Raw genomic sequence first — 25,210 nt, forward strand, 5'->3', positions numbered from 1 at the left:
GCTTCAGTGGTTGATAGAGCAACAACCTTCTGAAGTGTTGCTTTCCAATTAATTGCAGTGCCAAACATAGTGAAAACATATCCAGAAATAGATTTCCTGGAATCCATACAACCTGCATAATCAGAGTCGACATATCCTTCGATTACTGCTTTACCATCTTCACCCAAGGCTCCACCATAAATTAGGACTCTATTCAGAGACCCATTTATGTACCTTAAAATCTACTTCAATGCTTGCCAGTGAGCCTTTCCAGGATTCGCCATGTACCTGCTTACAAGACTTACTGCGTATGCTATGTCGGGTCTAGTACAGACCATAGCATACATCAAAGAACCAACTATATTAGCAAATGGGATGCTATTCATATAGTCTCTTTCGACATCAGTACTGGGACACTGATCAATACTCAGCTTGAATTGAGGGTTTGTTGGAGTCACAACTGGCTTCGAATTCGACATACCAAACTTTTCAAGAATCTTCCGTAGATATGCCTCTTGAGATAGGCATAACTTCGACTTTTTTCTATCTCTTCGAATGTCAATTCCAAGAATCCTGGAAGCAGCTCCCAGATCCTTCATATCGAACTCCTTATTGAGTTCAGCCTTCACCCTCATCACATCTTCGACACTGTTGCTTGCTATGAGAATATCATCCACATAAAGCAACAAAATAACAAATGAATTACCAGGTCGAAATCTGAAGTAAACGCAGTGGTCGAACTGACTTCTAATGAAACTTATGCGTGCCATGAACTTGTCGAATCTCCTATTCCACTGTCGAGGAGATTGTTTCAGCCCATACAAAGATCTCTTTAACTTGCACACATAATCTTCCTTCCCCTTTTCGACATACCCTTCAGGTTGCCTCATCAGGATCGTTTCATCTAGATCACCATACAAGAACGCAGTCTTCACATCCATCTGTTCCAGTTCAAGATCGAACTGTGCCACCATGGCAAGCAACATTCGAATGGACCTATGCTTCACAACAGGAGAAAACACATCATTGAAGTCGACACCTTCTTTCTGAGTGAAACCCCTTGCAACTAACCTTGCCTTGTATCTTTTCGACGTCACTCCTTCAATTCCTTCCTTAACTTTGAAAATCCATTTACAGCTGACTAACCTTGCCCCAACAGGTTTCTTGATCAGTTCCCAAGTATGATTATCATGAAGAGATTTCATCTCATCATCCATGGCCTTCAGCCATTCAGTCTTATTTCGACTCCTCATAACTTCCTTATAGTCTTTAGGTTCTTCGTCTAGAACCTCACTTGCAGAGATTAAGGCATAAGCTATAAGATCTGCATATCCAAGTCTCTGAGGTGGCTTGATGACTCTTCTCGACCTATCTCTCGACAATAGGTAGTCATCGTCAGTTTCCTCAACTTCAGCATCTTCTGCTTCTTCTTCGACTTCATCTGGGATATGCAATTCAGCATCAACATGCTCCACCTCAACAGGAATCTCTACCTGTTCCAGCTCTTCGTCAGATGTTTCTGTACTTCGACCAACATCATCAGTTTTCTTAAAAGCCATTTCAGCTTCATTGAAAACTACATCTCGACTGGTGATACACCTCCTGTGACCTGGCTCTAGGCACCATAGCCTATAAGCTTTGACTCCTTCAAGGTATCCCATGAACATGCATTTCAGAGCTCTAGGTTCGACCTTGTCTTGCCTAATGTGAGCATAGGCTACGCAGCCAAATACTCTCAGTTTGTCGAGATCTGGTGGATGTCCCGACCAAACTTCTTCAGGTGTCTTCATATCTAACGCTGTCGAAGGACATCTGTTTATCAGATATGTTGCTGTCGAAACAGCCTCAGCCCAGAACACCTTCTTTAACCCCGCACTAGTCAACATGCATCTGACTCTCTCCAAAATAGTTCGATTAAATCTTTCAGCCAAACCATTTTGCTGTGGAGTACCTGCAGTAGTTCTGTGCCTTGCAATACCAAAGGCAGCACAAAAACTGTCGAATGCTTCATTGCAAAATTCAAGGCCATTGTCGGTTCTCAACCTCTTGACCTTCCTGCCAGTCTGATTTTCAACCAGAGTCTTCCAACTTTTGAAATTCTCAAAAGTTTCATCCTTAGTCTTCTGGATGAATACCCATAATTTTCTGGAATAATCATCTACTATGGATAGAAAATACCTTGCTCCTGAATGTGATGCACACTTTGCAGGCCCCCAAAGATCAGCATGGATGTAATCAAGGGATCCATGTGTTCTTTGTTTGCCTTTGTTGAACTTCACTCTGCAAGATTTTCCAAGTACACAGGGTTCACAAAACTTCAGCTTTTCGACTTTGTCTCCACCAAGAAGATTTTGTTTCCCTAATTCGACCAGACCCCTTTCACTGACATGGCCCAATCTCATGTGCCAGATTTCTGTCTTCGACAACGGTTTCGTGGATACAACATTTGTCGAACCACTTACAACTTCAGCCTCAAGGGTATACAAGCCTTGTTTCTTCACGCCTCTCAAGACTTCCTTCGACCCCTTCATGACTCTTAGGATACTTTTCTCTCCTTGGAAAACATACCCTTTCTTGTCGAATTCACCAAGAGAAAGCAAATTTCTCTTCAAATCAGGAACATACCTGACTTCAGTCAACAACCTTATTGACTCATCATGGAGCTTGAATCTCACAGATCCAACACCTGCAATCTTGCAAGCCTTGTTGTTTCCCAGCAATACTGATCCACCATCTTGATCACATAATTCCTCGAACAAGTCTTTGTTTGGAGTCATGTGCCAAGTGCAACCTGAATCCATAATCCACTCCTTCTTAGAGTCACTGCTTGAAACCACAAGAACATCAGATGATTCGAAATCATCTTGAACAATGGCAGCGTTGCCATTATCCTTACCTCCATGATATTTCAGGCGTTCAGGGCACACCTTTCTTGTGTGACCCTCCTTCTTACAATGGTAGCATCGAATGCCAGATGCTTCGCCACCGTAAGACTTCGACTGGCTTTTGCCTTTCTTCTTGTCAAACTTACCATCCTTTCGTAAGAGTTTTCCTTTAACGGCCAAACCTTCGCCAACAGTCGAAGGTTTATGCTCCTTTCATTCATTCAAGTCCTTAGAGTACAAGGCTGATTGAACTTCTTCAAACGTCAGGGACTCCCTTCCATACAAGAGAGTTTCTTTGAAGTGAGCATGTGATCGAGGCAAAGAACACAATAGTAGCAGCGCTTGATCTTCATCATCGATCTTCACATCAATATTTTCAAGATCAAGAATCAGCTTGTTGAACATATCCAACTGCTCAGCCAATACTTTGTCTTCAATCATCTTGAATGAATACAAAGCTTGCTTCAGGTAGAGTCGATTTACCAGCGATTTGGTCATATACAAACTTTCAAGTTTCACCCATAACCCTGATGCCGTCGTCTCCTTTGATACCTGCCGGAGAACCTTATCACCAAGGCTCAACAGAATTGCGCTGTGTGCTTTCTCGATCATAGTTGTCTTCTCCGCTGCCGTTAATGCAGCATTCATGGCTGCCTCTCCCTTCAACGCTTCCAAACAACCCTGCTGAACCAGTAGGGCTTTCATCTTCAAGCGCCACAGACCGAAATCATTCACTCCAGTGAACTTTTCAATCTCATACTTTGTTGAAGGCATTTTCTCCACGCTCACCGCACCAATTTGTTGTGAAAAACGATACCAATAACAAAGTATAATAGGGAATTAGGGAAGAGAATAAGAACACAATAATTGGTTATAACTGCTATTCTTTCACTTTCTCTTAAAACAAGATTACAAGTTTACAAGAATAACAAATAACCTCTCTGTTTACGGTGATTTCCGGTAAACAACCGCTAGTCTTCCAAACTATAATAAATATGATTTGGTTACTTGCAGGATCGACTAGATTGATCCTAGGACACATAGTCAAGAAGATTGTTATCAATGTTCATTTGAATCATATTCGTAATTTGTCCTCTTCGATGAGTATTGTTCGATTAAAGAATCTTGGTAATTACTTCGTTATATGTAATTATAACTTCAACAAGAAAAATAAATAACATAACATATGAAACTTAAAAATTGTTAAAACATAAAGAATCTTAAACTGCAGAAACGTTAAGGACTTTATAAGTAAATGATCATGAAAGTAAATTCGAAAGTAAAATAAAGATACAGGAATGTAAATGACAAGAAATAAATGGAATGCAGTAACTCAGAAATGTATTCGAAAATGAAATACAATACACATGTATTAAAATGGTGGTGTCATACGTACATTTTCTCAGCGAACTCTTTCTCGTAACACTTGATACTTGAGTAAATATGTGAGTGATTTGTACAAAATGAACACACGGAATCCTAACATAAAGACCCCTATTTATACTAGTTTCGACCTTAACGGTCCTACACTAATCTGCTGCCACGTTTCTCATCAGAACTTCCAGCGAAGCCATCTGTATTTGGACAGTTACGATACTGCCTTCGAATTTCAAATCTTCCCGCCTGAGTCCGTCTTCGACGCGTGGCAGTGTAAAAACACTATGAAAACACGCTAAGTAGTAACACTTAAATATATACTTTATAAATTTTGTCTAAGTCCCGAAGACATATGCTTTCATTAGTCTTTCAGTGTTCACTATCTTCAACGAACTTAGAAGTCTGTATCTTCGAGGCATGACCATCAGTAGCCATTCTTTCACTTTTTAAGGGATGGCCATCAGTAACCATCTTTCCTTCGATTCTCAACTCCTTCGAAGGACAAACAATATAAAACGAAATCTTCAGCTAACAAATTGCCCCCAATAAATGCCTGTTTCGAGAATCAACAGAAATAGGCGTTTCTTGTCATTATAAGATTTCGTTTTTATGATCTTTGAAAGTTCCAAGACTGCTGACTAACGTCATAATCACTGATAACACTGTTTCCGAAACGTCTTATCATTTTCAAAGATGTCTTCTCATAACTTACATTCCCACGTTTTAACCTTACTTCCTGATCATTACTCCTACATACTAGGAGTGAAGCTAACTCATTCGACCGCCGTTGGATTAAATCACCAGCCGCCACGTGTCTCTCGGGTTTTACCCAAAAGATTTAAAAAGGTTTCCGTTAAACCTTTAAATACTTGATCTTGTGCCTCTATACCGCCTTTCATTCATCTTCTTCACCGAAAAATTGAAACATCTTCACTCTTTTTAGAATCTTGTCCTTTTAATAAAAAATTTCTCCATGGCTTCATCTTCAAATGTTCTTCAACCCGCTTTGAAGCTCCAATCAACAACACGTTCTGGGGAACGAGAGTTCGTTCCAAACCCTAATACTGAAGAAATACGCGCAATCTACGCTTCCCAGGTAATCATACCTTTTGATCTTTCTGGAAAAACTCTTGCTTTTATGGGTCCGTTACCGAGTGAAAGTATTCAATCTGTGAATAAATTCTTCCCTGCTTATTACAAGACTAGACCATTAGTTAGCAAAGTTAAGATAGATGAAGACGGTCGTTCTCCTTTAGGCAAATCTACTAATGTAGAGAAAACTTCAACTGCAACCCCTTTAGCTTTAGCCAAAATTAGGTTAAACTATATGACCAATTCTGTAAAAGTGTTTAGGTCATTTCCTTTAGCCAAAGATCCTGATTTGTATTATGCTTGGCTAGAAAAGGTAGAGAAACAAAAAGGATCCTTTTGGAAATCGTTAGGGATATACGATTTGATCCAACTGTCAAAAACAGGTTTAGAATACAACCAACCCATGTTAGTAGCAGCGGTTCATTTCTGGGATGCTTCTCACAATACCTTCCATCTTCCCTGTGGAATGGTTACCCCCACGCTTTTTGATGTGGCTGCTATTACGGGACTTCGACCAACTGGCGAAACCTTTGATCCCAATGACATGGATAATGACACTATAGGTTTCAACGATTCGCAAGTTACTTACACGACATTCATCCAGAAACACCATATTACCACCGAAGCGACATTATCTGACGAAGAGCATATTGCTTTTCTAGCATTATGGCTCTCACGGTGCGCCTTCTGCTCAAGATCTATCCACGTTGCAAAGAGGTACCTTTGCATGGCTAATCAGTTGCATGCTGGTAGAAAACTCAACCTCAGCCAACTACTTCTAGGGTCTCTTTACGAAAACCTTAGTGAAGCTGCGAATCTTACCAAGAATTTCAAATCTGGCAGTTTACTTTATGCTGGTCCTTTTTGGTTATTGCAACTGTGGCTCAATGCCACATTCGAAACTTATCTTCCTTTTCGAGGAGATGTCAATGAGGAAGATAGCACAATCAAAAATCGAACTATAGAAGGGACCATGTTAGCTTACCTAACTCCAAAAGAGGAAATGGGAAAGCTTCATGAACATTTCTTGGCGTATTCAATGATGTTTGCTCGGCGTGATCAGTTCGATCCTTCCATGGCCCCATTTGTACACAGAATAATAGGTCCTGAATGGTTTACTCGAAAATTTCCACCAACATCTCAAGATCAGCAAACTGAATCCATGGAAATTTGGGAAGCCTTTCTGACTCCAAGATTATTTTCCCACTGTCTTCGACCATCAAAGGGTCAATGTATCCTCATGTGTTATCAACCAAATTTGGTCTCGAGGCAGTTTGGGCTAACTCAAATAACACCCAAGTGCTTATATGAGAAAAGGAACCATATGTGTTTCCACACTTTGTATTTGACTGAAGAAGAATGTGAACAAAAAATCGACAAATACGTTGACGTCACCAATCTTTCTCCTATTCCTTTTGAACCTTCTTTTTACTCTACACCAGATTTCCATCAATGGTGGACAGAGTATTATAGCTCTCAAATTTTTGATGCTGATAGCCTTGCTCAAGAACTAACCGCAGCTTTCACTGATGTGCAGGAGAACTTCAAAAAAGGTACTTCAACTCATATTAAAGAAATCCAAGCTTTTCAAAAATTCTTTGAAATTATCTATAGGCCTGATGATCTTAGTCGGACCGTTCGTGAGGCTGCAGTCGCTTTGCGCGAAAAGTTTTCCACCAAACTAAATAAATTGAAATTGCCCTCGTATGTTCGACCAGAACTACGTTATGAAGTGGCTTTCAAACTTCATCCTCCAAAATTCCCTCCACTACCAAGTGCTGATTTTGGTGTGGCTCTAAGTCCTCCTTTCCCAGACTGGTTTGTGTGTGGGAATGCTCTCAAAATTCTTCGAGAGAGTACTAAAAAACGCGCTGAACGAGTGGTCCCGACTAAGCATACCTTGGATACTTTCAAAGGACATCTTCATATGGATCTTGAACATGTCCGTGTCCTGACTCCAATACCTGAAGGTTTGAATTAAGATAATCTTTTTCGACTGACTTTTCTTTTCTTTTACTGATATACTGATTTCAGTCTCAACTACAGCTGTTGCACGAAGGAGGAAGATTAAAGAAGCTTCTGCCCCAAAAGAGTCTGAGACATCTAAAAGCGACAAACCAAACGAAAGTGATTCGATCGTCACAGATAAGAAGCCCACGGTAAATACTTATCTCATACTCTAAATCTTGTACAATTCTGTGATTGGTACTCATCTTTCTCATCTTTCACTTGCCAGAGCTCGAAACCCCCAACAGGTTCGAAGCGTAAAGCTTCTTCGACCAATGCCTCAGATGGTGAAGACAAATCTCCTCCTCAAACTAGACAAGGACAGAAAAAGAAACACAAAGCTGTTACCCCTTCAAGAAAAGGGAAAAAGGCAAGTCCTTCAAAAGCTGCTTCTCCTGGCAATAAGGCGTCTTCTGAAGAGTCTCCTTTGAAGACTTCCAGCAATGCTCTTGTTTTGGAAAGTCATAACTCAAGCCCAGACAATAATCCACCCAAGGTATCTTGCGTTTGTCTTACATATTATCTTGTAATTTTAACTAACTAATTGCACTGGCATTTTACCTTGTTATTGCAGGATGATGCTGGCACTGCTACTTCTGGTTTCAAAGACCCTGGCCTCACCATTGATGTTGATAAACTTTATGGTAATTGTTAAATTTCAACTTTCGTCAATTAAAACTTTCGAAGGCTTAACCTCACGATTAACTTGGCTTCGTTCGAAACAGATACTTCTCAAGCTAGAACCCATGTTCTCTCACCAGTCTTCGAAGACGTTAGGCCAATTGCCACTATATTGCCTAATGAGCCAATCGAAGAAAGCCAATCTACTGACGAATCCCCACCTACTCATCAAGGCAAAGATTTGGAAGAGGATCATCCATTCTCCGGCAGCGACAATGTGAACCAGCAATCACATGGCAACGAAGATTCTGCATCGGAGAAAGATGCCATGGAGGAGATTTCTCAACCAGAAAAACCAATTTCTCAAGGAACTTCGACTCCCGATGTAAAAACTATTCCTGAGACAAGTTCGACGCCTGCTCCTACGAAGCCTACTCCTTCGGAGCTTGAACAACTTAAACAAACTGATCCTCTTGGGTTCCTAAGGGCTATCATGAATGTGAATACTTCTTCACTTTCGGAGCCTAATGTCTCTCCAGCTGTAACTGCAGATTCTAGTGACAAGGAAGATACTCCTAATCTTCTTCGACAGATAAAAGAGAGATTCTTTGGGGTCAATCTTGTAGATGTTCTCAACCGGGACCCTGTTAAAAGCTACAACTTAAATCAACTTTTAAAGAAAGTAGATTTGCTTCAAGTTTCCCCAGAAGTCTCAGAGATGATTGTTCTGCTAGGCTCTCTCCTTGAACAACTCCAAGCTGACATTCTTCGAAAGCAAAACGTCGAGAAAGAATTATCTGAGATAGTGGCCTCTCATGACTCTTCATGGAATTCTGCTGTGGAAGCCACAAAACAAGGTGAAGCCCTCAAGCTTAAACATTCGGCGAATCAAAAAGCCATTGATGAATATGAGAAGAAAATCAGCTCCTGGAAACAAGAAATAAAAATGCTCGAGGGCAAGATAAAGGAAGCTGAAAGTAGCCAAGCAGCCCTCCAAGAATCTAACCAACAAGATTTGCTCGAAGTGGTGCAGTCAGGAATCAAACATTTCGAGACTGCACAGAAGTTAGTGCCAGAGATCGAAAAGTTGAAGAAACAAAGGGCACTAATTGAACTTCGAATGTCCTCATGGGAAACTCAATATCTGAAGATCAAAAGGGATCTCCCTGAGGACTTTAGCTAGATGTCTTCAATCTTGTTTCATTTGTTGGATTTTTATTTTGTAATCGAGACATATAATATTTGTACGCCTGACTCCCATTTCTATCTATAATATTTGCTTGCATTAATTTTAACAAATCTTTCAATTTTCTGCCAAATATATCTTTAGATTCCTACAGTGCTTTTATTAAATACAACATGTAGAACCTGAACATCCTTCGCAGCACTCTTGCCTCTAGACTTGACGTTTCCACTTCTTCTAGCCATAATAATTATTAAAAGTGACGTCATTTTCTCCAAAACGTCGGTTTTTAAGACGTGCGTGCATCAGTTTAATGATTACTTCTCAACTTCCAAGGGCGGGAAACGGCGGAGGCCATAACTTCTTACTTTGAAAAACGAACCGCAGTCTAATCACTCATTAAAAATGTAAAACCAACCTTTAGTATTTTCCTTCTATATAAAGGGTTCCATATCACTTTTATTTCTTCATTCAAGTATTTCTTCCCCAAACCAAAACACAGAAAAAAGAGAAAACACAACTCTTTCCTCTCAAACACCATTTTTCCCTGAAATGGCTGGAATTCTCTCCTTTAACGATCTCAAAGCTCTCATCAAGGGTGAGTTCAGACTTGATGAGGATGAACTCGTTCGTCATTTCATTAACATTGAAAATCTCTTTGCTAATCAGGAACTGAACTTCTACTTTGAGGAAGTCCTGGAGGGTGCCATCTACCCTAATATGGTGGCAGAGTTTTGGATGAATGCGTCTTTACGCATGGACCCTGAAGGTAGAGCCACCATTGATTCATCCGTTCGACATGCTCACCTTAGCATTACCCCCACCACTATTGCCAATCTCATAAGATGCAATAACTCCGGAGAAACTTTTGATGATAATGTTCTCAGCATGACTACTCATATCATGTTGAGAACACTCATGGATAGTGATCGCTACAGCGCACAAACCATCAGGATTTGGCACCAAATGCTCGTAGGCAACTTTCAACCTCGGGTGATTGATGAGAATAACATCCTGGTTGAAGATCTGGAGTTTATTCTCTGTGGTATTCGGGGAAGAAAGATCAACATACCTTTGATGATCTTCAAAGGTCTTGTCAAAGCTGTTGCTATCGGCGTGGACCGTCGAGAAAGTGTAACTTGTCTTCCATACGGGAGACTCCTTAGTTACATTTTTCTCAAGAAAGGCGTAGTGAGAAGAATGCGTGATTCTGGGGCTAAGGACATGTTCGAAGCTGAACCTGTTCCTGTGCTATCTCTGGAAGGTCTAGACGCCAGAATTAACTAGCGAGTCTAGGTTTAATCTTTTTATATGTATATGCCTTCCTCTCTTTTTGTAATCTCAGATCCTATTTCTGGATCTTTTTGTAATGAAATGTATTTCCATGCTTGCAATGAAAAGAATATTTTGGTGTTTTGATTTTTCTTTCCATAATTCTTTCTGATTCTAAAGCCATTTTGATCAATGTGAAGTATATTTTGACACATGCCTGACCATTTTGGCTTTTCGTAGTACTTTGAGTGTCTACGTCTTTGCGATCTTTACTTCATGCATGCTAGGTTTATATCTCTTCAAGTATTTCCCGTTCACTCTTAAGATCCTGCGATCTTCTGCTAACTCTTCTATTTCGTAGGCATTGTTCGAGAATACTTTTAAGATTCGAAAGGGTCCTTCCCAATGTGGGGACCATTTACCAAGTGCCTGATTCTTTCGATCTATAGGTAGAATAACTTTCCAAACTAGATCATTATTAACAAAAGTTTTACCTTTCACCTTTTTGTTATATGCTCTGGACACTCTTTCCTTTTGCCTCTTTATCATTTCCAATGCTCGAAGCCTGTCTTCGTCCAAATCTACTAACTCGTTCATCATTAATTCCCAGTATACGTTGGGAGGAATGTCTGCTTGCCTTTGTATTCTTACTGATTGCAAACATATCTCAATTGGAAGTACTGCGTCATGTCCAAACGTTAACTGAAAAGGAGTTGTATTTGTGGCTTCTTTTGGAGATGTTCGACAAGCCCAAAGTGCCTGATCTAAAGTCTTATGCCAATTCTTGGGTTTCTTTCCTACATGTTTCTTAATAAGGCCAATTATTACTTTATTTGCTGCTTCAACCTGGCCATTTGCTTGAGCATAATAAGGTGTAGAAGTAAATAACTTGAAACCTATTTCTCTGGCAAAGTCTTGCATTTTTCGTCCAGTAAAGACTGATCCCTGATCCGTTGTTATGCTTTCTGGGATTCCAAACCTATATATAATATGTTTTTGAATAAACTCAATCACACCCTCTTGATCCACATTTGCCAGCGGTATTGCTTCGACCCATTTTGTGAAATAGTCTATTCCCACCAAAATGTATCTTTGACCTTTAGAGGACTTGGGGTGAATTTCTCCAATCAAATCTAGTGCCCATCCCCTAAAAGGCCATGGTTTTACTATCGTACTTAGTTCGTTTGCTGGGGCGTGTTGGATACCTGCGTGTTCTTGGCATTCTTGGCACCCTTTTGCAAATTCTATGCAATCTTTTAACATCGAAGGCCAATACATCCCATATCGAAACAAAAGCCATTTCATTTTGTGCCCTGCTTGATGTGCACCACATGCCCCACTATGTACGTTCGACAGAGCCAAGTATGCTTCTGCTAACAATACCCCTTCAGGAGTTTTCTTGAACAATTCATTTCCCATCAGATAATATGACAGGGCTCTATACTTGATTTTTCTGTCTGTATCCGTCGAAGGATTTTTCAGATAGTTAATAATTGGACTCCTCCAATCTGTGTCTGTTAATGAATCTATATTCAGTACCTCGAATTGTTCTTTGTTGGCATAACCCAATCGTGAGTTCTCCAGATCACTTGGCGAAAGTTTAGTAAACATTGCTCTTCCTCTTACTTCAATCAATTCTTCCAACTTTTCTTTTGATACTTTATATCCTGAGGCTAATTGTGCCAAGCCGTTTGCTTCCTGGTTATTCACTCTTGATACGTGTTTTAATTCCACATATTCAAATTTCTTGAGTAGCCTATTTGCAATAACAAAATACATGATCAAATTCTCTTTGATACACTTGTACTCTTTTGTCAATTGCTTGATGACCAATTCGGAGTCTCCTTTAATTTCGACTCTGGTTGCCCCCAATTCTAACAAAGCCTCAAGTCCAGCAATCAATGCTTCATATTCAGCTTCATTATTGGAGCATAATGGACCTTCAATTTTATACTTGAGCTTTGTTGGAATTCCATCAGGAGAAATTATCAATATTCCAACACCAGTACCCTCTCTATGTGTTGAACCATCGAAATATAACTTCCAAGGTTTCAAATCCACATAATGCTGATGATTCTCAACCACCGCATGGTCAACAATGAAATCTGACACAATTTGACCTTTCATTGCCTTGAGAGGCTGAAATACTAATGAATATTCAGTAAGGGCTAAAGCCCACTTGCCAATCCGACTGTGTAGTATTGGCTTAGATAACATGTGTTTAATAACATCACAATGAGATGAAACGTAGACGTCAACTGGCTTTATATAATACTTAAGTTTGATACAAGAGAAATACAAACAAAGGCAGAGTTTTTCTATATCAGTATATCTAGTCTCTGCATCATTGAGTACTCTACTTAAGTAATAAATGGCTCTTTCGATGCCGTTCTCATCTTCTTGGGCTAACATGCTGCCTATTGTTTTATCTGATGCTGAGATATACAGGCGCATGTGCTTCTTCCCATTCGGGGGAATGAGAATTGGTGGACACGTCAAGTATTGCTTTATTTGATCGAAAGCTTCTTGATGTTCTGCACTCCATTCGAACTTTCCTTGCTTAAGCCGTAATAGGGGCGAGAAAGCTTGGGTGCGTCCACTTAAGTTAGAGATAAATCTTCTCAAGAAATTTATCTTACCCAATAAAGACTGCAATTCTTTCTTCGTGGATGGAGACTTGGTTTCCATAATGGCTTTTGTCTTGTTTTGGTTGATTTCTATCCCTTTTTTGTGGACTACGAAACCCAAGAAATCACCTGCCTGCACAAAGAAAGCACATTTAAGGGGATTCATCTTCAAGCCATATTTCCTCATTCTTTCGAATGATTGGCTTAGATGATCGAGATGACTCATACCCGAGGTAGATTTTACCACGATGTCATCTATATACACTTGCATGAATGTTTCTATAAAGTCATGAAATATAGAATTCATTGCTCTTTGATAAGTTGCCCCAGCGTTTTTCAGACCAAAAGGCATCACAATCCATTCGTAAGTGCCTATTGCTCCTGGGCAACGAAATGCTGTCTTGGATACATCATCTTCTGCTATAAAAATTTGATTGTATCCTGAATATCCATCTAACATGCTCAAATACTCAAAACCTGCGGCTGAGTCTACTAGCATTTCTGCTACAGGCATAGGATACTCATCTTTAGGAGTAGCTGCATTAAGGTCACGAAAGTCTATGCATACTCTTAATGAGCCATTCTTTTTAATTACAGGTACTATATTAGCAATCCACTCGACATACCTTGTAGTTCGGATAAATTTGCAACGCAAGAGTCTTTCGACTTCTGTCTTAATCTTCGAGTGAATCTCTGGCGCGAACCTTCTGGGAGTTTGCTTTATTGGCTTCTTCCCTTCTTTTATTGGTAATTTCAATTCGACTAAGTCTCTTCCGAGACCAGGCATCTCATCATAATCCCAAGCAAAACAATCTCTGTTGTCTTTCAACATTTTGATGATCGTTGCTTTCAACTCAGGCTCTAGTTTCGCGCTGATATATGTTATTCTCTTTTGATCATTGTCTCCAAGATTTACTTCTTCAAGAGGATCTTGGGCCAACATCTTTATGTTCGACGCCATTGGGTCTTTCTCGAATCCCAAAGGTTCTTCGTCGTATATTGCATCTAACCTCTGACTTGGTTCTTCTCTTATGATCTCTTCAACTGGAGCCGTGTCTTCAGGGAATTCGAAACTCGTACGTATCTCCAATTCTGTTGTTCCTTCCTTGATTGGAACTGTATCTATCTTTGTACTTGATAGTTCGGCTTCGAGAGCCGTCTTTCTTTTGTTCTCGGCCACATAGGCCGAAATCTTTTCGAAGAACACAGACTCAGACATTATTACCGTCATCATCCCAGCCTGTTGGCCGTACTGTCTGATAATTCTCCAATGGTGCTGTATCTGGTGGTCCATCCATGATCTCTCTATCCCATTGGAATCCATTTGGATGCAAAGTCAAATAGTACAATGCATTTCTATTTGGAGCATACATCTCTTCAGCAGCATGACAAGGACCTATGTTTGCCAGGTTCCTATCAAAGTTGGTTCTATTTACCTGGTTGACTTCAGCCATGTAGTAACTCTGATCACCTTCGATATTCTCCACTATACCATCTTCTCTCCAAATCGTCACCCTCTGATGCATTGTTGAGGGTACAGCTGCTACACCATGAATCCATTCTCTACCAAGCAAAAGGTTGTAGTTTGCTTTTGCTAGTATAACCATAAACATGGTTGGCCTCGTAACTGAGCCTACTGTCAAATTGACTTGAACAACTCCCAGTGTTTGTCCTATTTTGCCTTCATAATTAGATAAGACCATGTTATGTGGCCTTATATCTGTATCGAACATACCAATTCTTTTCAGCATATATTGAGGCATTAGGTTCACTGCTGCTCCTCCATCAACTAAGACTTTATTAATACCAACATTCTCAATCTTCGCCCTGATGTAAAGTGGCTTCAAGTGGTTTCGCATACCCTCATCTGGTCTTTCGAAGAAAGCATTCTGTTCTTCTACTGCACCATTATTCAGCACATAGTAACACACAGGTCTGTGTTTTGTCATTTCTTCGATATCAGCCTCTTCGCAGTCTTCTACTTCAACTTCCTGGTTAAACTCGTGAGGGAGTACAGATACTACATTACAATTAAGATTTATGGATGACACTCCATCGGAATCAAAATCATTTGTCATTCTATCCTCTTCTTTCCAGGAATTTGAACGCATCTTCTCTTCTTCATCTAAGAGTTTCTCAGCTTCGAACAACCTGCGTTCCACCGGAGGTTTGTTTAACTTTGCCCCCTGGTATGAGACTTGGTTGCTACTAGATTCTCCAACTTCTCTTGGCCTGTATTCCTTCTGAGACTTTTTTATCCTCTGATGCCTTCTCCACTGGGATCGAGACATAGGATTTTTTCCCTTATAATTCTCCAATCGATTCGCCTCTCGATTTGGTCTTTGAAATTGTTTCCTATATGCCATTGCAGTTCTTCCTCCTTGGTCCCAGCTTCGCCATTTGTTGGTTCTTGCATTAGCTTGTATCCACCTATCCCTGGGTGCATTCGCAGGGACTTTGAAAGTCACTCTTCGAGCTCTAGGGTGTGGACTATCAGGCCTCTTCGTCGGAGTCCATATGTCGAAACCATAAAGGTTAGGACGCAACCCCTGAGTTTCCCTACTCATATGGCAGTATATGCGTTCGAATGATCGTGCGAGTCTTTCATCATAGACTGCCCCACATCTGGGACACAGAGCAACTTCAGTGTTTCCTTTGTGGCATCTGACCAAAAATCCTACCAAGCTTTCATCCATCTTTGGATATAGTTGTAGCAGGGGATTTGGCTCTCTTCCTGGATGTTCCCATCTTTCGCGCCGAGCCCTCTCGAAGTTGGCTTCGACTCTTCGATTCAGCATGATCGAGCACCTTGGACACATCCATTGCTTACCACCGCTTCTCTCGTGACATTTCCAAAGATATTCTTTGAGGCTTTCAGTTTTTTGTGGAGCTTCGATGCCCCCATTTTGCCTTGTTAACCAAGTCTCTAATTCGCCAAACTCAGACACTGGGCGTCTGGCACTGACCATGTTAACTGCTACTGGAGGAACTTCAGAGATTTGTATTTTCTGGAGTTTCATCCTGAGGTCTTCAGTGGCCTCGCTGCTTTCTTCCTTCGAGGCTTCAGTTATCTCTGCCTTGGAAGATTCTTCAACACCAGTATTGAAGATTATGTCACCATTTAGGCTTCCAGTAGCCTGCTTTCCATCGAACTTTGATTTAGTTTCTACAACTTCGACTTCAGACGCCTCCACCATGTTGATATCTTCTACCTCACAGAGGCTAGCGTCAGCAATGTTCAGAGGATTTGAATCTACCCTCATTTGATTCTTGGTTTTGTCAGCAAACTTCAACCTTCCATCATTGAGAGCATTTTGAATTAGATCCCTGAAAAGAAAACATTGAGAAGTTTTATGGCCTAAAAAACCATGATATTTACAGAAACCTCTTTTCTTCCGTTGTTCCAACGGAGGAATTTTGGGATTTGGGGGTAGTATCATTTGGCCATCTTTTACCAGTAAATCAAATATTTCATCACATTTGGTAATGTCAAATGTATAAGTTTTCTTAGGGAACCTATCATTCTTATCATTTTCTACTGGGTTTTTTCCATTTGCTGGACTTAACAATTTGCAAGCATAAGGTGGCGCTTCTTTTAATTCAGCCAAGTCTATTTCGACTTCTTCAGGGCTATATGAGTCATTGAAAGACTCCTCATCAACATTCTCGGCTTCGACGTACGCCACTCTTTCTTTCTTATAGCTTTTATTTGCCCTAGCTTTTTCCGCCTTCAGGCGTTCGACCTGTCGAACCCTATCTGCTAATTGGGCCATGTCCCTGAGGTATTGGGTATCTAGTTTCTTTCTTATTGAATAATCCAAACCACCCGCAGCCATTTCGACGAGTTCATGTTCCGGAACCGTTGTAAAACATCTTGATTTCAACAGGCGGAACCTATTTAAGTAGTCATCAATTGTCTCTGCGAATTTTCTTTTAACACTGGCCAATTCTTTCAGACTTATCTTAGTTTGACCCATGTAGAATTGCTCGTGGAACAACCTTTCTAAGTATGCCCATGCGTCTATCGAATTTGGTGGCAAAGTAGTGAACCAAATAAACGCATTTTTTGTCAGCGAACTAGGGAAATATTTAATCCTTAGATCCTCGTTTCCCGCTAAGTCTCCTGCTTCTGTTAAATATCTAGCAATATGTTCCACAGTTGACTCATTAGTTTCGCCAGAAAATTTTGTGAATTTAGGAACCTTAGTTCCCCTAGGCAATTCTGTTTGCATGATATAATCTGATATAGGGGATGTATAATTTGGACGTCTGAGTCCAGTACTAAGGCCATTATTGGCCATAACCCTTTCTATCATGGCAGTTAAATTATTTTCTGTGGCCAGATTTTCTCTTCTAACTCTTTGGACAATCTCATCTGGATGATCGTCCCTACCCAAAATCCTCAATCTGGGTCGTTCTTCCTCCATTTCTTGTCGAAAGGGGACGGTCCTTTGACTTGAATCCTCCAAGTTAATTACCGGAGTCTTTTCGAACGACTCCGTCCTTCGTGAGGGGCCTATATCCCTAGGAACCGTCCTAGGTGGGGGAACCATATCTTGCACACGTTCCAAAATAGGCCTCTCTTCTTGACTCACAGGCTGTTTGTCTTTCCTTTTAGGTGGTGGTACTCCCATGAATTCTGCCATTCGATTCATTTGCGATGATATCTTTTGGAAAATTTCTACGTTTTCTCTATTTGTCGTAGTAACATTTGCCATTAGTGGGTTCAAGACTGAAGTTAGTTCTCTGGCCAAAACCCCTACCATATCATGGTTGCTTGCATCCATTTCTTGTCGAAATGCTGCTTGGTTATTTGTGGTGAAATTGGGTATTTGGGTAGAAAAATTAGTGTTGCGTCCACTTCGACCCACTGAACTAACATTTGGTGAAAATGTCGTATTATGAGTTGAGGTGTTTATAGGTCTTGCCCCTCGGACGTCTGTTCCAAATGGGAATTGGTATGGCATTCCATATGGACTATTTGGTCTCCATTCGAAGCCAGAACTTGTGCCTTGATCCATTGAATTGTTTGTAGCGTTTGTCCAGGGATACAGTACATCATCTGCACTTGTAGATGAGGGTGCGGTTGTCGATGCCGAAACTGGAACAGTTCCTGAATGTCCTGTAGTATTTTCAGGCGCAGTCTGGGAATTGTCTGCAGGTCTCGATCCATTTGGACCCGTTGCATCTCGTGCTTCTTGAGTAGAAGTCGAATTTGCCGCTCCTGATCCTGAACCTTGTGGGGGATCTTGATTACCCCCTGCACTGGCCGTAACGACCATTTTCCTGTTGTACCTTCGTTTGGGAATCGGTTGTGCACTGTCTTTTAATTTACCGTTCCTAAGGTTCATACAAGGTCTTGATATTGTCTAGACAAAAACAAAACAATTGATTAAAACAATCCGCGTGACACTGTCCCACTGGGCGTGCCAATTTGTTTACGGTGATTTCCGGTAAACAACCGCTAGTCTTCCAAACTATAATAAATATGATTTGGTTACTTGCAGGATCGACTAGATTGATCCTAGGACACATAGTCAAGAAGATTGTTATCAATGTTCATTTGAATCATATTCGTAATTTGTCCTCTTCGATGAGTATTGTTCGATTCAAGAATCTTGGTAATTGCTTCGTTATATGTAATTATAACTTCAACAAGAAAAATAAATAACATAACATATGAAACTTAAAAATTGTTAAAACATAAAGAATCTTAAACTGCAGAAACGTTAAGGACTTTAAAAGTAAATGATCATGAAAGTAAATTCGAAAGTAAAATAAAGATACATGAATGTAAATGACAAGAAATAAATGGAATGCAGTAACTCAGAAATGTATTCGAAAATGAAATACAATACACATGTATTAAAATGGTGGTGTCATACGTACATTTTCTCAGCGAACTCTTTCTCGTAACACTTGATACTTGAGTAAATATGTGAGTGATTTGTACAAAATGAACACACGGAATCCTAACATAATAAAGACCCCTATTTATACTAGTTTCGACCTTAACGGTCCTACACTAATCTGCTGCCACGTTTCTCATCAGAACTTCCAGCGAAGCCATCTGTATTTGGACAGTTACGATACTGCCTTCGAATTTCAAATCTTCCCGCCTGAGTCCGTCTTCGACGCGTGGCAGTGTAAAAACACTATGAAAACACGCTAAGTAGTAACACTTAAATATATACTTTATAAATTTTGTCTAAGTCCCGAAGACATATGCTTTCATTAGTCTTTCAGTGTTCACTATCTTCAACGAACTTAGAAGTCTGTATCTTCGAGGCATGACCATCAGTAGCCATTCTTTCACTTTTTAAGGGATGGCCATCAGTAACCATCTTTCCTTCGATTCTCAACTCCTTCAAAGGACAAACAATATAAAACGAAATCTTCAGCTAACACTCTCTCACCCTAAATTTGGATTTGCAGCTTAGCAATGATGAGAGACTAGTATGCTATTTATAATAAAACCTAACATACTAACTAATGGGCTTTTTCAGCAAGGCCCATTACACAAGCCAACTTAATAAACAAGCTAACTTAACAAATTAGGGTTTAAACACTAAAACCTAATTTAACATGCTAACAACCCTAGCATCTTCGACATCTGCATGCTAGACCCATCTTCGACTACAGCATGCACACTTCGACACCAGCATGTGAACAATCCTTCGACTTCATGCTTAGCTCTGTCGAACTGTCGAACCAAGAAGCTACCCTTCGACAATACTAGAGTTCGATCCAATATCTCACACAAGTGTTCTTCCATAGGCATGTATGCTTCCTTTCATAGGAGGCTGAGGAATAAGTTGACGTGGATTTTTCCTCTCCTAATCCCTACTGCGGTTGGTGAGATAGAAATCTACCTTCATGTTTGCTTTGCGTTGTGTTTGGATTAGCCAAGATCCTAGTGTGGTTGGAGTATTCTAGCATGACGTGGCCCGTTGTTATGATAGGGATAAACTTCAAATTTGCTTTGGAGGCTCGTGCATTGTATCGTGATAGCATTGATTCACTAATTCTTTCAATTTGTCTTTCTCATAGGGTGAGATATGGCAATAGGAGATCATTATCGTTGCAGCTATTCCTCCTTGATTTCCTTAGCTACAACTATTGAAATTTGTCACTGGATCGGGAGGTTTAAAGGAAGAGTTCTCTGACGTAAGGTAGGAGATAAATTTCTTCCTCCTACAACGACTTCATTGCGATATGGCATTGGATAAAAGATGATTTTATAGTGGAATTTTACAGGAATTAGAATTTGATTTCCACAAACGATGCCATCATTCCATGATGGAACCAAATATATGTTGATTGGTGATAATGGACTCTAGATGCAATGACGTTGATATATGATATGGTGGTGTGTGGGTAGACCTCCAAGGTTAGCACTCCAACACCTAAGTTATTTACAGAGTTTAAGATGAGTGAAGTAAAATTATGAGATTATAAAAGTATACATTGGATCTAACGTGTTGTGATTATATACATCATATTGTTTTTAAAAATCAAACAACATTTGAAACCTTAGAGACTAAGTTGACAATATTAGGGTGCAACATATCTATAATCATTGCATGTAAAATAATAATAATCAAACTCACCCATTCATACTAGTCAGGAAGGATCCCTCCAGATAAGATTTGAAGGCTCAAGATTGATCCTTTTGGATAATGTCAAACTTAATATAGCCCTAAACACAATAATATGAATCATTGTAAAGAGATATATAAATACATTGCCTGTATTTGGAATGATGATTAGTTGCAAAGGTAGCTCAATTGATTTGAATTAGTTGAGCTAAAGGTTAAAAGAAGTTGGAGGTTAAAAATTTAATCCTTAGCAAAAGTGTAAATATAATAATAATAATTAACGACTAATAATTTATCATTTTAAAAAATTTAAATAATGATAAAATTGATAGTGTCAAAAAACAAATGAAATAATTGAGTAATCAAACACAATAATTGAATAAAATGAAAGATTTTGTGAGTTAAAGAAAATATAAAAAAGGATGGCAAAAAAATTCGTACTCGCGGATATCTGCGGATAGAATCTGTCACGAAAACGAGACAAATACTTTAATAGATATACACAAATAAAATAATTGATATTTACATACCTGTTTGTTAATGGATATGGATGCGAGTTTAATGATACTCGTGTCCGCAGATATCCAATTGTGTTAATAAATTATATAAACTATTTAAATGTCATTAGTTTATTACACCCTTTCTTTTCATCATTTAAAAAAAATTAGTCTTATATTTCCTTCTTTTTTTAAGAAAACCTTTCACATTCTATACAAATCTTATCTAGACATTTTATAATTAAATTCCTTCAATACGCCCATACCTCACTTCAACTTTTCTATTGTCCAAGCAACTAGTATCGTCTTCCTATATCCAACTAGTGTCTCCCTTCCTACTCATCCACCGCCCTCTCTTCCACTATAACTCACAATCATAATATATTTTATTTGTTTTGGTTAAAAATAAAATGTACGAATACTATGTTTATTTTTTCCGATAAACACTTTTATTAAACGCACAAGGGGTGCAACCCAATACAAAAGGTACGAAAGAGAACAAAAAAAAGGGAACCAAAGCTCTAGAGCAACTCTACAATCCCAATATAGGTGCAAGGGTTGACAAACCAAATGTCCCTAATACAATTCCCCCTCCCTTAGCAAGAATAGAAAACCTATCCCACCCAAATCTCTTAATAACGGTCAATACTTCGGTTGAATTCCAAACACCCTCATTAAAGACCACATTATTCCTTCCTAACCACACACATCAATAAACCAAAAGCCACAAGAAAGCAAAAAAAGAAGGTTTGATAATCCCATCCAATCTTAAGTGAAGAACATGCAATAAGCTAAGCCTCGAACCTCCACCATCAAAACCATCCTCCCACCCAACATCCTCTAAATCCAAGCCCAACCAACAAAAAACCTCCTTCCAAATAACCCTCACAAGGCCACACCCAAGAAAAAGATGACCCACTGATTCCTCCTCTAGCCCACACAAAGGGCACAAAAGATCACTAAGAAGGCTTTCCATGCCTCACATGCAAATCGCCTTACGAGTAGGTAAAGCATTAAGTAACAACCTCCAACCAAACAATTTGACCTTACCAGGCACACAAGCAACCCACAACGATTTATGCTCCGATAAACAATCCTCATCCAAAACAACAACCGAGGATTTAAAAGAGCAAATCCAACGAAAGCAATTCTTAACTGAAAAACCATTTGCATGCCTCCACCAAATTAACTTATCATATTCTCCCTCACCAGAGAAATACCAACCAAAAGATCCGATAACTCATTCCACTCCAAAAACGCATCATCCTCCAACGGAACACCAACATCACCCACAATCCACCTCCACGAGTTATCCACCCACACACCCAAGTTAGCCACACAAGAAGAAGAAGAAGAAGAAGAAAGAGTGCACAAACCATATAAATGAGGGAAAAGCTCTTTAAAAGGTGTAGGTCCCAACCACGGATGGTCCCAAAAACGAATATACTCCCCATCCCTTAATTTCCAAGAAATGCAATAGGAAAACCAAGGATGATCATTGACTTTTAATATATAAACTAACTGAACATCCCTCAACCAAAGCGAATCTTTATTTAAAAGCCTATCAGGAATATTACCATAAAGAGCCTTCATCCCTTCCCCGTATCTAAACTCCAAAAACATGGACCAAACGAAATCCCTCTTTGACAAAAATCTCCAACCCCACTTGGACATCAAGGAAAAACTAAAGAACTCCACATTCTTCACCCCTAACCCACCCTCCTGCACGGGACGTCACACTTTCTCCCAAGCCACCCAACACACATTCCAAACCCCTTCACTCTTGCCCCACAAAAAATCTCATTGAATTTTAAAAATCTTCTCAAGAATGCACTTAGGCGCTTTAGAGAAAAAAATCACGAAGATGGGAATACTATTAAGAACCAAATTAAGTAAAGTAACTTTACCTCCCAATGAAATATGTTTCCCACTCCAAGCCCTGAATCTCTTTTTTAACTTAGAAATCACAAACGACCAAAACTCCTTCCGCCTATGATTCCCACCAATCGTAATACCAAGAAACATAAACGAAAGCTTCCCAACAAGACAACCCAGAAAAGAAGAAGCCGCAAAAAGCACATGATCCTCCAAGTGCGCACCAATGATCAAACTCTTACTCAGAATAATGCACAACCCCGAAACCAAATCAAAACCACGAAGGATAGCTTTGATACACCACAAATTCTCCTTAGATCCATCATAAATAAGAGTCATGTCATCCGCAAATTGAAGCATCTCAAAACGAATATCATTGGCAACCTGGAAACCATTAAAATAACCAAAAGAAACCGCATTCCACATCAAATCTGCCAAACCTTCCGTCACTAACAAGAAAGAGAAAGGAGATAGAGGATCCCCTTGACGCAACCCTCAAATTCCCTTGTAGGCAATCCATTAACTAAAATGGAAATAGAGCTAGAAAACACCATCCCTTCCATCCACCATAACCATTATGTTTTAGTATAAAAGAAAGAAACTAATATGATTATAACTTTTTTTATCTTTAAAAAAAGTAGAAAATACTTTTTTTATAGAAAAATATGTTATTTATTAATATCTAAAAATATCCGCGAATAGCTTAAAACCTACATATTAGCCGCTTAACATATATCTATACGGATATAAGACAAATATAAATATCATATTTTTCCCATGAGACAGAGTATATCATAATATCCGTCCCATAAATATTCATTTACATCCCTAAATATAAATATGAGATAGAATATTGAATAAATTTAAACATCTAATCAAATAAACATGTCTTTCTAAAAAGCTCTTTTCGAACAAAGACAAAATTAAATATTTAGTAGGTCCCTGAAGAATAAAGAAATTGAGAATTTCCCTACAAGTTTAACATTATTTTATGTATACATATTCGAAATGACAATCCAGTTCTAATTCAACTAGTATTTATCGTGTTTAAAGTAATTTGTTTTTTTCAATAGCTGTTACGGGCCCATTACTAACTTTGTACAGGTTTGTGATGCGATACTCCTATTTAAGAAGCATGTCTGATAAGAAGTGGGAGGCATTTATTTGATTTTGATTGGTAGATTAATGCTGAAATCATACAGAAAATGTAATGGATACCTTTAAAAAAATTAATAGATATATTGATTTCAATAATAAAATCAATTTTATTTGTTAAATATATTTATTAGAGTAATTATACAAACTCAAATAAAATAAATAAATAAAATTTGTCAGAAAAAGTTATTTTTATATTTAAAATGACAAAGGAAAGAAAATATAAATATTACTAAATTATACTTATAATTAGACTAAGAAAGTATTTATACTCCCTACTAATTTAAATAGGAATTCATATTCATATTCATAAAATATAAGAGTTATATGTTTAATAACTTAAAAAAAAAATCCAATAACATAACTTTACGATGAGTCTCAACATTGATAACTCAATTAGAAAGTCAATTTGCCTCTCAAGAAACCTAATATACCAACTGGTCATCCTACTTTTAACGAGGTCAAAAGATCCCACTTTAAAATATAAGAACGAACTACTTCAATTATAAGGTTGATTCGGCTCTCAAGAAATCTGCTCGATCTAAGTGGTCTTTGCTAAAAACATTCCAATCATGCGCTCCTAATTCTTTAGGGAGTATACATTGCTAGTCATATTTTTTACTAATAGACTTTAACATACACATAAGGGAATAATAATTAGTCAGCTCAAAGGGAATAATGGACTTGATCAGAAGTTTAAAGAATGTAGGAATATATAGAAATATAAAATGAGAGTTGAGGTGAAAGAAAATTAGATAATGGGTAGAATCAATTTCTTTTTTCTTTTTATGGAAACAATCTTTTTTAAGTATATCAAATCAAAACAAAACAAAAAAGTTGTTGGGGCAAAGAGCTTTGTTGGCTTATGAATGGATCCACATTAGGTAAACTGCCATATTTTGTCTAGGTTCCACCACACCACCACCCATACACCATTAATTGATCTATGATTTAATTCGGACATATTTTATATGTTTGTTAGAATATTATTATCCATATGAATTATCACGCAGTTTTTAAATATTGCAACGGTTTCTTGATA

General features: G+C 38.8%; 1 protein-coding gene across 1 annotated transcript; it reads right to left on the reverse strand.

Moving 5' to 3' along the window:
* Positions 1 to 22,938: 22,938 nt before the first annotated feature.
* LOC131619117 (uncharacterized) lies at positions 22,939 to 23,439 on the reverse strand. Its single transcript, XM_058890258.1, has one exon. It carries the CDS (start codon positions 23,437 to 23,439, stop codon positions 22,939 to 22,941), a length of 501 nt encoding a protein of 166 aa, XP_058746241.1.
* Between the last annotated feature and the right edge of the window lie 1,771 nt (positions 23,440 to 25,210).

Source organism: Vicia villosa, linkage group LG7, assembly GCF_029867415.1.
Source record: "Vicia villosa cultivar HV-30 ecotype Madison, WI linkage group LG7, Vvil1.0, whole genome shotgun sequence".
Classification (NCBI taxonomy): Eukaryota; Viridiplantae; Streptophyta; class Magnoliopsida; order Fabales; family Fabaceae; genus Vicia; species Vicia villosa.